General features: G+C 37.0%; 3 protein-coding genes across 4 annotated transcripts in view; 1 reads left to right on the top strand and 2 right to left on the bottom strand.

The window, feature by feature from the left end:
* The window catches only part of LOC122065102 (60S ribosomal protein L32-1-like), a 2778-nt gene extending 1954 nt beyond the window's left edge, over positions 1-824 (bottom strand). Inside the window, exon 1 of the mRNA XM_042628906.1 lies at positions 350-824. Coding sequence (XP_042484840.1) covers positions 350-809 — 460 coding nt within the window. The 5' untranslated portion in view covers positions 810-824. The remainder of the gene's footprint in view (positions 1-349) is intronic.
* A 4874-nt stretch (positions 825-5698) lies between these two features.
* On the bottom strand, positions 5699-8705 carry LOC122091260. Of its 2 annotated transcripts, none has more exons than XM_042661125.1 (3): positions 8569-8705; positions 6076-6276; positions 5699-5973 (listed from the first exon to the last, which is right to left on the bottom strand). In XM_042661125.1, exons 2-3 carry the CDS (start codon positions 6262-6264, stop codon positions 5881-5883), a joined length of 282 nt encoding a protein of 93 aa, XP_042517059.1. In that variant the 5' UTR covers positions 6265-6276; positions 8569-8705; the 3' UTR covers positions 5699-5880. The 2 variants fall into 2 exon arrangements, with proteins under 2 accessions (XP_042517059.1, XP_042517063.1); XM_042661129.1 differs by having other exon boundaries at positions 6076-6266; positions 8569-8677.
* Positions 8706-8827: 122 nt separating this feature from the next.
* Positions 8828-12674, top strand: LOC122091250 (dTTP/UTP pyrophosphatase-like). Its single transcript, XM_042661119.1, has 4 exons — positions 8828-8943; positions 10620-10691; positions 10767-10841; positions 11094-12674. The coding sequence occupies exons 1-4, from the start codon at positions 8917-8919 to the stop codon at positions 11226-11228; spliced, it is 309 nt and encodes a 102-aa protein (XP_042517053.1). The 5' UTR covers positions 8828-8916; the 3' UTR covers positions 11229-12674.
* The last annotated feature ends 1345 nt before the right edge of the window (positions 12675-14019 follow it).

Consider the following 14019-nt stretch of genomic DNA (forward strand, 5'->3'; position numbering starts at 1 on the left):
ATTCAATCATGAACTAGAAACAATTGTCCATAACTTCCAAGACAAGAGATACGCAGAACAAAATTCCGTAAGAACTGATCAAAATTGGTTCTACCGGGTGTAGCATTTGGTATGCATGCACAAGCATAAGACAAAAGAAAATTTTCCAACACTGCTCACTCATCCTCTTGGCTCCGGAAAAAAATCGTCTGTAATTTCAATCTCGTACAATTCCGTGAAATACCACCTTCAGGGGGTGATACGTGTATTAATACCAATGCAATGGTCCAGATCTGATTTAAATGACTCTTCACTGATTTAAGGTTTTATTAGTTGTACTAGATCTGAACCATTGCATTGGTATCAATACACGTGTCACCCCCTGAAGATGGTATTTTAAGGAATTGTGCGAAATCAGAATTGCAGACGATTTCAACCCCTTGGCTCTGCAACCTGGCCAGTTTGTTGGTAACAACAACATCCAGCTGGGCAGCACGCTCAACAATTTCTTTCCTTTTACTCGTGAAGACATTGTGTGCGATTTCTGCACAGTTTGTCCTGTTTTGCATCATCAACACTTCCAATTCCTTGACCTTGTGCACCAGAAATTTCTTGAAGCCATTGGGAAGGTAATGACGGGTCTTCTTGTCTGAGCCATACCCTATGTTGGGCATCAAAGTGCAGCCCTTAAACTTCCTCGTCACTCGAGAATCAATACCTTTGGGTCTACTCCAGCTTGGCTTCACAGAGACCTTCCGGTCACTCTGGGACCTCTTGAACTGCTTGACATGCTTCTTTGCAATCTTCTTGGTCAGCAGAGGAACAGCCATGGCTTCTGTGTTAGGGTTTCCGCCAAGGTTCCAATGCTATAGCAGATCCATTTTAATATAACAAGAACTAAGAAAATGAAAATCCAGATTTCTCAAGAACCCTACATAAGAAATTGATTTCCATGGAAAGACAAGATACAACAACTCCCTACCGAAGTTCAAATTGGAACTAAGTATGTAACAAACCAGATTTCTTGTTTGGAGATAGAAAAGCAAAAACTACAGCTCTTGCCACAAAGAAGCTGTCAAACAGATTATGCCATCAACAAGTATAATTTGTATTCAAAAGACGAAAAATTCATAAGGGAATTTTCCAAGTAAGCACACTTAACAGGTTTATTAGAAAGTATACTGTTTCTAAGCCACTAAAACATAATCTATTTTCAGAAGAGGGAATCATTTAATTGTTTTAAAGTTCTATGACATCTACAACCTATCCCAAACCAAACCAAAAAAAAAAATCCCATATCCACATAGTACTCAATGTGACAAGATATCTCTTTTAATTGTCTTAGCCACGAGGAGGATTAATTTCTCCAAAAAGACAATCATTGAATCTTAAAAATAACAGTGGAAACACCATATAGTGTATCATACTTGCATATAAAATTAGACCATATTAAGCTTGCATATAAATAACTGGTTTATTAAAATCTCCGTATCAAATACAAAGTACGTTACTGCAGTGCTCTTTATTTGACATGAATTTCAACAAAAAGAAAAACTAAATTGCAGGATTTCATCCTACTGCCCAGCAATCTTCTTTCCCTATAGTACGACTGTTGGAGAAAGGGATGCCTTTTTTCCTTCATTTTTTGTTGTCAGAGTATGTGGTGCTGGTATATCATGCTCACTCTGGACTATGATGATTGAGTTTTTCTTAACACCTATTGCTGGTGTTATGGGTGGTGGTGGTGATTCCCAATTGAACACCTTACATCTGCAATCCCTACAAAGGACTCTATCCTTCTTTCTACCATGTTTATTTCTATTTATTTTCTGGACAGAATGGGGAGGGCGGGATTTCTTCTTCCCCATGGGTACAGGGTTGCGAGGTGGCTACGTCATCCCAAATATTGGATCAACAACTTGGTAGAATATAGGGCAACTACATTGATGAAGTTGATCATTATATATACATTCATTTTCACTCAAAAGTCACGTGTAGCAAAATTCTGGGGCCAATTAAGATTTAGAATTACTAAGATCACGCATCATCTGCGTGATTTGTCTTTCCAAATTTCCACTATCCAAATCTAATTCAAAAAAGTATATTTAAGTCTAATATCAAAGAAAGGATGTGTATGGTAGGAGGATTGATTGTAACCTTTTACATATTTTGGATTAGTGATATGGGTGAATTTAGATATCCCACATAACAATTATGGATTAGTGATATAGGTGGATTGTAATAAAAAAATGATTGATTGGTTCCCCTTTCCTTATTAAATAGGATACCCAAAATACTTACTTCATACAATCTACACGTATTCTACTGCAAATCCAATACCACTTTTTCACATAAGAATATAACCATCCCAATGATTTTGGTTAATCAATGCTAATTATAGGGATGAACTGGATCGTATAATATTGTGCTCTAATACATGATCATTGTGATTGTGACCTCAAAAGCAATGGAACATGGTCCTTGGATAATCACAAGCAAGTAGTGGGACATTTATAAAAGACAACTCCCTCCCGGGGGGTTAAGTGCTATTCTATTATTATTCTTCAGGCCTTGGTCCCTATCCATAATAATAATACTAATGAGTAATATCATTTTTGGGTAAAATGATAACAGCTACTTGTCTAGCGGTTGACAATAATGTTGACTACATTGAATGGCTTGAGCTTTTAAGATTACAGTTGTAATAGGAATTTGAATGTTCAATCCCTGAAAAGTGCAATAGGGTTCCTTGAAACATTCTTCTCTTGGTGCGATAGGATTGTGCATCCACGTGTATGTGTCACGTGCAGGGCCATGTGCGTACAACCCTTCATGTGCGGGAAGTGTTGATATATAGACCCCCCAGAACCCACAATGCTGGGAGCCTCGTGCATTGGTTTTACCATTTTTTATTTGGAAAAACAAAAACAAAATTATTTAACACACACACAAAAAAAAGACATTCTAAACCATGATCAACCCCCCCTCACACCCTCATACGATTGATATGGGATTATAAAACACACACATAGCTTACTACTTTTTTTTACTACTTGTTAAATGCACCACCAAGGGACAAAAGACTATTTATCCAAATTCCAAACTCTTGCTGACACTACAAAGGCATTATGGCCCCACAAATCAAAAGAAATAACACATTGATTAAATGTAGAGGAAAAAAAAAAAAACTAGAATTTTTACCATTATTCAAATCTACCAATGTGACCACAAGGGGTACCAATTCTAGACAATACAGAAAAGAGGCCCAGACAAATGGGAGACTTGGATCGAGAGTGAATAGTATCCTGTGGAGGAGGAAGGTCTAGGTTACACAAGTCAGGGATGTAAACAGGTAGTCGAAAAAATCGTATTCAACTTGCATCCCTATCCATTTATGGGTATTTGTATCCGATCAGAGGATAGCATGATCTGATCATATTTGAACCATTTACATCTGAGCCTGAACAAGGCCTGGTCTAAGATTTTTGATATTAAAGGCGGGTTAGGATTGAAAAAATCAACCCAGGCCTAATCCTGCCCAACTCAAACTGGCTTTGATTTTAACCCCAATTTATATAATATAATTTAATGCTATCATCCTATCATTTTATTCGGAATAATGAAATCTAGGTCATCATTTCTTATGGTCAGAAATCAATATCGATGACCACTAATTCTAATCCAAATCAAGCGATTAGGCGATCCGATTTCCAATTCTTGGTGAAATGACCAATCTGTTTGGGGGAGGCAAAATTAATATTTGATTCACATGTAATTTGTTATAGATTGGGGATGTGTTTGAAATTTAAAAATAATTTGAAGTTAAATTATAAATAAAGTCATTCATATGGTATAAAAATACAAATAATTAAGAAACAGGTCCTAATGTGTAAATTACAAGAAGTTCTTTTCCAAAGTTAGTAACCAACACTCCTGCTGTTTTCATAACAGTAGATTTCCCTTAATACCCATAAAATACAATATTTTAATAAATTTTCATTCAATTCACTAAAAGTGAAAAGACAATTTAATCCTTAAAGTGGCAAGAGTAATGATTACCTATTGATGGACATAAAAGAGAGGTTACAACTTATGTTGTAACTGCCAAAGTGACAAACAGGTTAACCCTTAAAATAAAATAATACAAATAAAAGTGAGAGAATGAAAGTAACTGGGTTTCTTAAGTGGAAGCTTTCTACCAAAAAAAATGTGGGAAGCTCCTAGAAAATAGGGAAAAAAGCTATACATGTGTGGAGACTTGAAGAATGAGTTAAATAAACAAATCATTAATTAGTATTTAAGAGAAATATAAAAGGATTAGATTTTATGTCAATTTACTAAATAAAATGGAATGCTAAAAGAATTGTTGCTTGTATGTATAGGTAGTGGTACTCTTGGGTGAGTGGATTGTCTATTGAAATTTTTGAATAAGTTGATTGAAGGTAAGTGGAACTTGACATATTTCTCTAATGTATTTATGCACCTATTTCCTTATGTTAATTCAGGTATGGATTTATCTTAAATGAATTTGAATGGTGATATGATAATATGGAATGCTTCTATGGATGAGGTTTAATTTAATGAATGATTTGTATAGACGAAAAGTTCAGAAAGTGGTTATGATTGTACTTGAGAATTGTATTTGAGAATGTTGCAGGGATACGTTTAAATAAATGGAATGAAAAGAAATGAAATGATGGTTGATTGTGACAGGACTACAACCCTTGCCAATATGAGTTGTGTTGGAAGAGGCATAGATTATGTTATGTTCCTCACTTAGCCGCGGGATGCTTCGCCTAGCCAGCGGAATGGCCCATCTGGGATGGGATGAGATATGATGTACCACCTAGCCCATGGTTTCGCGTATGTATGCCACCTAGCCCGTGGTTATGAGGTTGAATTGTGACTCTATGATATATGAGATGCCTTTATGATTACAGTTGGTAGTATATCTTAATGACTTACAAGAGGAAATATTGGTTATAAAGTTAAGAAGAGTATTTCTCAAATACTCCCTAAACTGTGTACAGTAGTTCACAAATGCTTTGACTTATTATGTCTTAAGTCAACAAAAGGCTAATTATGTATTTAAAAGATTTATGGATGCCTATATTTTTGTATTGTTTGTGATTATACCATGTTCTATCTTATTGGGTTATATAGTTCACTCCATTATTTATTTCCCCACATATCACTAGAGGTGTGGCATGGCTTAGAGGGAGAGCCACTTGAGCAGATTTTTGCTTACTTTTTGGAACTACAATAGAGATGTATATATTTTGTTGTAATTAGTACTTGTGAGAACTTGTTATGTGTAATAGTGAATTTTAAGTCGAATGTAGTGTAGTAGACATAATTAACAAATGTTCTCCTTAGTCAATAGCCACCGGTACTTTGTTATTTGGAAATGTTAATATTATTATCCTTAATATCTGAGATGTTAAAGATAGATGAACGGAAAATTCTGATGTGTTTTTGGTAAGGTCTAGCTATAAGATTTTACTTAGAATTTAAATTATGGATTCAATGATATTTTTATCATTGCCCATGAGGGCAGCACCATTCCTGTTACCCGAGGCTTGGGCCGTTACATGGGCTGTCCATAGATACCCTATGGTTTGTACCATCCATAAAACCTGCTCCCATTTTGGAATAGGTGTTCCCAAATATCATTCGGTGGGCAGAGTTCCAGACATATAGCAAGCTAGACACTAAAATGTGATAGCGGGCAATTATTATAAATTCACTCTGATGTAAATTGCTTACCCAAAAAGGAAAAAAGAGCTCCAGTAGATAGTCAAGATAGAAATTGATAACAAAATATGTATTGGACCAAGTCGGCGACTAATCCTCTAGTGCTAATGTTCATGCTGTTCTGATCAGAAAAGGATGTCAAATATTCTAGTCAGCTACAGTTGTCCGAAGGGGAATAATACTTTCAACTTCTTTTGCTTCTGAACTCTTTTCTGCAACGATCTTTGACATTCCAAACATCTGAAATGCATCCAAAACTATCTAATCATGAGTACACAGCTATATAAAGGGGAAAAAGTTTAACATATCAACACTTTCTTCCCTTGGTAGCAAGTTACCAACCTTTTTCATGGTCTTCTTAAAACAGGTTTTGTGTTCATCCATAGATGCATGAATGAACTCATCAATATGATCCTTTAAATCTTCCAAGAAAGTAGCATCGTCTGACTTCTTTTTTCGACAAGAAGTTATTGGTGGGGTTGTATTAGAAGAAGGTGGTTGTGGTTGAAACTGACCTTTTTGGGAGTCCATTCCTGATAAAACCTGTCACAAACCTTATCATCTTATTGACAACTTGATATAAAATCAGTTAGACTGATATTCATATAAACAGAAAACAAGAAAAAATTTATAGATTCATGGACTCCTATAGATTGAAGCAGTCCTCGATATCTGCATTAAAAGTTATTCAAATCTAATGTATGAAATCAGAGACTCTAGAGTTTAGACCATAACAACTCAACATGCTGACCCCTTTCTTGAATTGTTTCACTTGGTATAGTACCAAAAGAGTGCAATGTTAAGGTGGTTGGTCATTCAAATGTGGTAATTTTGCAACCAAGTGAACCCTTCAGTCAGAACAGCTAACAGTGATCCTAGCGAACCCCAATTACCCTGCATTTATAATGTATTCTTCATGGCTAACAAGTAACACAGTGCATAGTTAAAAATGAAATGAAGAATACATAACCATCTAAAATTGACACCCACTGCTGGTTCTCTTGTAAAGCAAGACCACAGCTAGGAAGATGGCACATCTACACTTCATTCCAAGGCCTGTTTGTGCCTTGGAATGAAGACAAAATCTTCTTGCGAGTAGAGGGCTAAACCCTTTTGTGGTTGGAAACTTTACTTAACTATGCTAAAGAATGTAGAATGTAGAATCTCATTTGTAGTCATATAACAGTACCCAGAGGCCATTACCAACGATAAGATACAGAACCTAGACTCCATACTGCAATGGGTGTGCAGGTGAAAGAGAGGAGGTTTTTGATTGCTACGGTTAATGTAAGTGCAATATCTCATGGCAAGCTTAAACCACTACTTGCTTTACCACATCATGGATTCGATTAGTTATGATGATGTGTAAATACACCATCACAATGCTGGTGGCTAATACTACTTCCCTTTTACACAAGTGCCCAGCATAACAGAGCAAAACACCTTACAAGCACTTTAGATGCATCAAATCAACCAACTCATGCCCATTGATACACAAAGTTCGTAGTGACCAAGTGATTCCATTTCCAACAGAAACTTATCCAAAGCAATGGCATTGAAGTTTCAGTATATGAAGAGATAACTATTTTTTTTTTTTTAATAATTATCAAATCAATTGATTCCATCTCCTTTAGTCTCAGATTCTCTCTGACATGTTCCCAGGATGGTAAGGACATAGATGAACCATATCAATTTAGGAGCTCCAACACTACTACAGAAGAAATTCAGTTGCAAAGTACTTAAAAAGTAGTCAGATCAATCTCACCTCCTTGAAGCTTTTCCAGAGCCAAAGGCTATCAAGAAAACCATTCCCACATTTCAGATACAGACCACAATTCTCATAAACAGGAGAGGAGTCAATCCACCCAAAGGGTATAAAAATTGACAAAACTCTCTTGTTTTTGAGTATAGTGATACCGTGATACAAGGCCAAGTCATAAGTACTTCACCATGACTGCAACAAATTGGTTTTAACCAATTTGAGCAATTTGCAGCAGATTCTCAGAGTTCCCAGCGCACTTAACCCTAAAGTAATAGCAGGTTTTTTTGTTTTTTCTTCCCCTCATCCCCAAGGTTTCAAAAAAAATCAGAACCAGGGATCGAATCGGCGGGAATTGGCCAGAATCACCTGGATTGTTCACGGCCTATTCTGATCCAAATAGGCTGATTTACCGATCCATATTCCCAATTTTTAAAACCATGCCCACCCCCCAAGGAGAGTCTTTCACCATTTACAGTTGCATTCAGTGTACAGTACATCACAAGATAATAAGAATTAACCACTACAATAGGCATATGTGCCAAAAGCTCCACTCAAATCAACAATATTCATTTGTCCAACACCTCACTTTTACTTTCATCCCGCTAATGAGGTTCTGGGTAGTGGGTCGAAAAATAACCATTAGTGATACTTCAAAGGGCATCAGCATCATCTCTCTCTCTCTCTATCTCTCTCTCTCTCTCTCTCTATATATATATATATGTAATAGTCTTTATGGGTTCGCATTCTATATCAACCAAATCTTGCTATTGTCCCGAATAAAATGCTTGGGTGTCTGAAGGGATTAGGAGGGCAGGGAAGCAACAGAGTTTAATAGCAGATAAGTTCAAACACGACCCAGAAAAAAAATTTCCAGAAAACATGGGGATTGTTAAAATGACCATACATCCATCCACAAATTGATAAAACCAGAATTGGAAAGATAATTAGATGATAAGCCTAAAAGCCAAGAACGAATTAACCTGCTATAACAAATTAGCAACCCATTACGCGTCTCAGATGATAATAGAAGAAGAAGAGTGGATTCTAGGACAAAGGATAACGAAAAGACTCACCGTACTGGCTTGAGCTGATGAAGAACAAGAAAACCCTAAGAACTACACAGCCTAGTGCAGATTTTTGTCTCGCCTTTTATGAGTTTTTCAAAGAAAACAGGCAGCGCCGCAGGATTTTGCTTGGGAAACAAGTAAAAGAAATTTCCTGGCAATCCTGGTCCTGGTCATCTGGGTCAGCCGGTTCGACATTTCGTTCCGGTCCGAGTTCGGCTTTGGAAAAGAGTGAAACAGTGAAAGGCCACAGCTTTTGGCATCTTAATAGCAGTCCAGTGACCGTTCTCTACTTCCAGGCTTTTGGGCAAGAGTGTTGACTTTCCTTTGCCAAATTTCCTGGAGAGAGAGAGAGAGATGGCTACAGAGATTAAACCATTCAAGGTAAGTGTCATTGGTAAATCTTCATCCTTAAGTTTTTCTAAAGAATGGGTTGTTGGGCATTAAAGAAGGGCTGTAGGGTAAACCTTTTTAGGTTAGACGTTTCTGTGTTTCGACTTTCAAATCATCGATTTTTTGAAACAGGAAATTTTTTGTTTTCTACTTTGATTTTATTTTCCTGATGTTTATGAAGATTGAGTGCCAGTGGTTCCTCAGGTTTAGCTTCACAAGCTTGAAGTTCTAATTGTGGCCTAGCTAAATTTAGTAGCCACAGAGTTCCTTATAGAGTGATGATGGAGTAGAAGTTAACAACTCTACTTGGATCCGTTGATATCTAACATCGTTTAATTGGTGTTACAAATTCATATAACTTATTATTATTTTAGGAAATCAACTTGATCATTGCCTATATTTTCACGAGTAAGCTCGGTTTCAAAATCTTATTGTTCATCTGTTTGCCATTCATCATCGAAATCAATGCTTTATTAAATGAAGGAAAATGAACATAGCATTAAAAAAAAAATGCTGTTAGCCTTCCCAAATGAAAATATGCAATTTTTTGCTTGACTGGGGTTTTGACTTGATGGCCTCTTTTGTTTAGTGTATTTTATTGACTTGCATTTTCACCATTTGGAGTTATCTACAATCTGGAAAACTGGCACAGGCAGTTGGAGTACCAGTTGGAGTTATCTAAAAGTGTGGAGTAGCTGAATATATGAAAATACTTGTGTATGGGTTATTAAGAGCTACCCTTGTTGATCATATATTTTTTCCTAGCATTGTTAGATTTTCATCTCAAAAGACCAGTCTCTTAAGTGGAGGTACTAGCACGTATATGAGCTGAATGGGGATCCCACTCCCTGCTAATGTGGACTCCAACAGTACCCCTCATTTGTACAGTGTGTCCAAACCACCATACACGTGGACAAAGAAAGGGGACACTCGGAGGCAGGATTGGGATCTGCTGTCATACCATTTTAGATTTCCATCTCAAGAAACTGGTCTGTTAGGTGGAGGTACAACAAAGTATATGAACAGGATGGGGATCCCATTCACAGCTGATGTGGGATCAACACCTTGAAGGTTTGAAAATACATTCCATGATTTTGTTATTTTATTTGCATGAGATTATTTTTTCTGGGTTATGTCCCTTGAGTATCTGTATAGTTGTACTTTTCCTTTCTCTTCATAGTGCATAAATCCTTTGCCTTCCATTCAGTCTTCAAAGATATTTTTTGAACGAAATAGGCTTGGTCAAGCGGCATTGAAAGAAATGCTCCTCCCCCCCCTTTTTTTTTTGGGGGGGGGGGGGTGTGGGGGAGAGGGGGAGGGCACCTTGTTAGGTTGATTGTCAAGGTGGACAGCTTACTGGTGGTTCTAGTTCCCTTACAGTCATGAATCTGGATGTTGATGTTGTATATTTCTCTCTTTCTCTAGCATGAAGGTACTTTATCAAAACAAACTGACAGGGTTACTTCATAACAATCTTCGGTGATCTGGGGTTGTTTGCTATCTAGAATTATACCTATAATTATAATACATATTGAAAATGTTTTGTCAAACTTATTCGATTTGATTGCATGAGTTTTGGAGGAAGGAAAAGTTCCTGTCATTTCCTCGCATGATTTATTATTTTATATAATTCATTCAATGCCTTGATATTATTCATTATGAGACAGATAATATTGGGATCATCATCTCTGTCTCGCCGGGAAATTCTAGCTGAGATGGGTTACAAGTTCACAGTCATGGTATTGTAAACCGAATCTTCTCCATCTGCTGTTGACTCTAGAAACTTGGACATTTTAACTTGGCTTATTCTCTAGCCTGCAGACATAGATGAGAAAAGTATTCGGAAGGAAAAGCCAGAAGAATTGGTGATGGCACTAGCTGAGGCAAAGGTAGAATTTTTTTCTGTGAAAATATAACTGGGGTTTCATTTTGCTTTATTTTCATATAGCATCTGGAACTTATGGATTAAGTTAGATCAGTCATGTACTTCAAGTTTCCCTTTCTTCATTTTAGAGGTGTTTTTGCTACTCATGGGAATTTCCCTTTTGAATATTCATTGAACACCTCTCTTTGAAGATGACAATTGCTTCAGTAATACATGTGTTGAACTAGCCACTAATTAGGGCCATAACTCGGTGCAGGTCCTGCTTATCGCAGGGTCTTGGGAGGTTGGGTTGGGGATGGCCCTACACTTTGGCTACCCTCAGACTAGAACTGAACTTCATGCTGGCAGCTCAACTTCTACCTCGCACCAAGCAACTCCCTTCTTGAGCTAGGGATAAAATAATCTGCCTGGATTGATGTTGGTGCCAGTCCAGGCTGAGCCACCTCGACACCTAGGAGGCGCCTAGGCAACATCTTGACAACCAAATCTTAAATGGAGTTGAATGCTCTAAGTCCTTTCAAGTCGGAACATATTATTTATTTACTATTCATCCGTGGAAATTTCGAAATTTCAATGCAACTCACTTGCATGTGTCCTGATGGATGCTTCATATCTACAGTTGGGATCATGGAAGAAAAGAAGTTAGAATCTAAACCAGAAAAAATTAACTTCAAACACATAGTGTGGACCTCTGAATTATTGTGGCTGTGTGAGTTAAGTTCTTCTTTAGTATATGTTGAATGGGTCTTTAGAAGATCACAACATTGTCAAGGACACCCAAACCCAGAGGCTTTCAGACAATCAAACAGTGGTAGGATAGACATGATTTTAGGTAGCAACAATAACATAAATTAAGGGTATTGAAATAGGCTGCATATTTTGGTATTTGTGTATATGTGCATGTGTTTTCCTGCATGTGCACCTGTCTTGCTGTGCAACAAAGATATTTCATTTTTCAAAGTTTTGCAGTGTCACCATGTGCCTGAAATGGAAGTATGCTGACATTTGATATAGACACTGCTCTTTTAATAATATATAAGCCTAATTAAATGTCATTAATGTAGGACTAAATTGGACACCCAACTAGTCCCAACTCTGCAGGAACTTTTAGACCAAAGAACAACCAAACTAGTCCAAATACATATAACAGAAAAATCAGACTTCAATAACAGCCCAGCAATAATTGACTTCCAGAAACAGAAATATAGAGAATAACCAAGGACAGCAATGATTCTTAATACTAGATCAGGGACTGAGCAAGTTAATATCAGATTCAGATGTCCAGAATATAAATAATAACCCAGAGAAATCAGTAATTAAACCAACAGCAGTGTCGATTTCAGAAATAGGAACTTCAGATCACTAGAAGACGAAAATCTGGAGATTTTTAATATCTCAGAGATGGATGATCAGAATCAGCCAAAAGTAGGGTCGATCCTTACTTGGACAGAGGTGATCCTTCGACCAAAAGACTAGGCTGACCAGACCTTCAGAACTGATCTTTCCAGCAGAGACCGAAGGCCCTGTTTTTGCAGAAAATTCTGGGCAGAGATAGAAGAAATTGTACCTGGTTTTCTGCAGTCTTAGTAAGCCTTGAAGATGTGAAAGAAAGTAAAGAAAACACACTAGAAACAGGCCTCCTGGACTTCACACCGCAAGAAGTCGTTTGGATCAGACACCAAACCCTTCTTCCTCGATCAAACACAAGGAACAACAATGGAATTCACCCAGCGGCAGCAACATGAAGTTTTTTCTTTTTGTCAAAATCGTGGCTCATAAAAGAACCATCTTCTTTATTTATAATGATGAGGAGGGTTTATAAATAATAGAAACTCAGAGTTACTAAATCTGAGTTTCTAAAAACTGATTACAAGAAGTTACTAAAAACTGGAAATTGGAATCTAATGAAAATAGAAACTAGTCTTGACAGAAATTAGAAACTAATTTAAGACTTCAAAATAGAAACTAAATACTAATTAGTGACCCCATCAGCAGCCCAAATCGTGGGCTGACTTGGACCAGATCTGGGTCGACCCAGTCAGCCACTTGGGTCGACCTTGGTCTTGGTTCTCCTTGTGTAAACCCTTGTTGGTACTGCATCAGTTATGGTCTTGGATCCATGCCAGGAAACAATTACCATGCCAAGGGAGAAATTTGTCTGAGGTCCTTTTGTGTTAAAACATGTAGATTTGTTATCTCTGTGATATTCATTCTTGGGGATTTCTGCTCTCTGTTTCATGCCTGTTTTCCTTCAGATTTAATTTTTTCAGTTAATTACAGTCATGGTTTTAAGTATCTCCGATACCGATACGATACCCTCCGATACGTATTTTAAATTTAGTCGGCCGATACGATACACACCGATACGATACATTGACTTTTTTAAATCATTTCGTATCGATATATATCCTACAATACATACCGATATGCATCAATACACCACTAATACACATCGATACGATACGACATGCCTCGATACGACTCTATGAAAAATATAAAATTGAAGTAAAATGTACGTTTCGGTATGTATTGGTACGTATCGGTGAGTATCGGTATGTATCGATCGGTACGTATCGTATATATCAGCATGTATCGGTGAGTATCGATATATATATCGGTACGTATCGGTGAGTATCGATACGTATCGGTGAGTATCAATACGTATCGGTGCTACGGTCATATAATGGCCAATATGGGTAATTTTTCAGAAAAAAACGATTTTTTGAAGGGTTTTTGTTCCAAAGTTGTTGTCAGCCATATTTTTCCCTAACTAAAGTGGAAATCAAGGTTGGGAACAAGGATTTTACATTTATGGGACAACTACAGACCTTGAATTCTTAGTACGATACCCTCAATTTAGTGTTTATGCATAATACATGTTATCAATAGCTTTTTTTAACAAATTCTTTATGCAAAAGTGTTTAAAAAAATATTTTCTATCCATTTATGTGTGTATCTTTAGCGTATCTTAGTGTATCTCCGATACGATACGATACCCTCCGATACGTATCTTAATTTTGGCTGACCGATACGACGACCGATACCGATACCTTAATCCTTGATTACAGTAATGGCATGCATTGATTGTTTCCTTCACTTATCTGTACTTCCAAGTTCTATCCTCATGTGTCAGATGTGCTGTGGGTTTTAGCTTCCAATTTTAGAAGTTCTCCTTGGTATTT

This window comes from Macadamia integrifolia, chromosome 2 (assembly GCF_013358625.1).
Source record: "Macadamia integrifolia cultivar HAES 741 chromosome 2, SCU_Mint_v3, whole genome shotgun sequence".
NCBI classification, from domain to species: domain Eukaryota; kingdom Viridiplantae; phylum Streptophyta; class Magnoliopsida; order Proteales; family Proteaceae; genus Macadamia; species Macadamia integrifolia.

Excerpts from the sequence above, each read along its gene's own strand:
- LOC122091260 (XM_042661125.1), bottom strand. The coding sequence starts at position 6,264 with ATGGACTCCCAAAAAGGTCAGTTTCAACCACAACCACCTTCTTCTAAT. Across the intron at positions 5,974-6,075 it reads TTAAGAAGACCATGAAAAAG|ATGTTTGGAATGTCAAAGAT; the intron begins GTTGGTAACTTG and ends GATGCATTTCAG.
- LOC122091250 (XM_042661119.1), top strand. The coding sequence starts at position 8,917 with ATGGCTACAGAGATTAAACCATTCAAG. Across the intron at positions 10,692-10,766 it reads GTTACAAGTTCACAGTCATG|CCTGCAGACATAGATGAGAA; the intron begins GTATTGTAAACC and ends CTTATTCTCTAG. Across the intron at positions 10,842-11,093 it reads TGGCACTAGCTGAGGCAAAG|GTCCTGCTTATCGCAGGGTC; the intron begins GTAGAATTTTTT and ends AACTCGGTGCAG.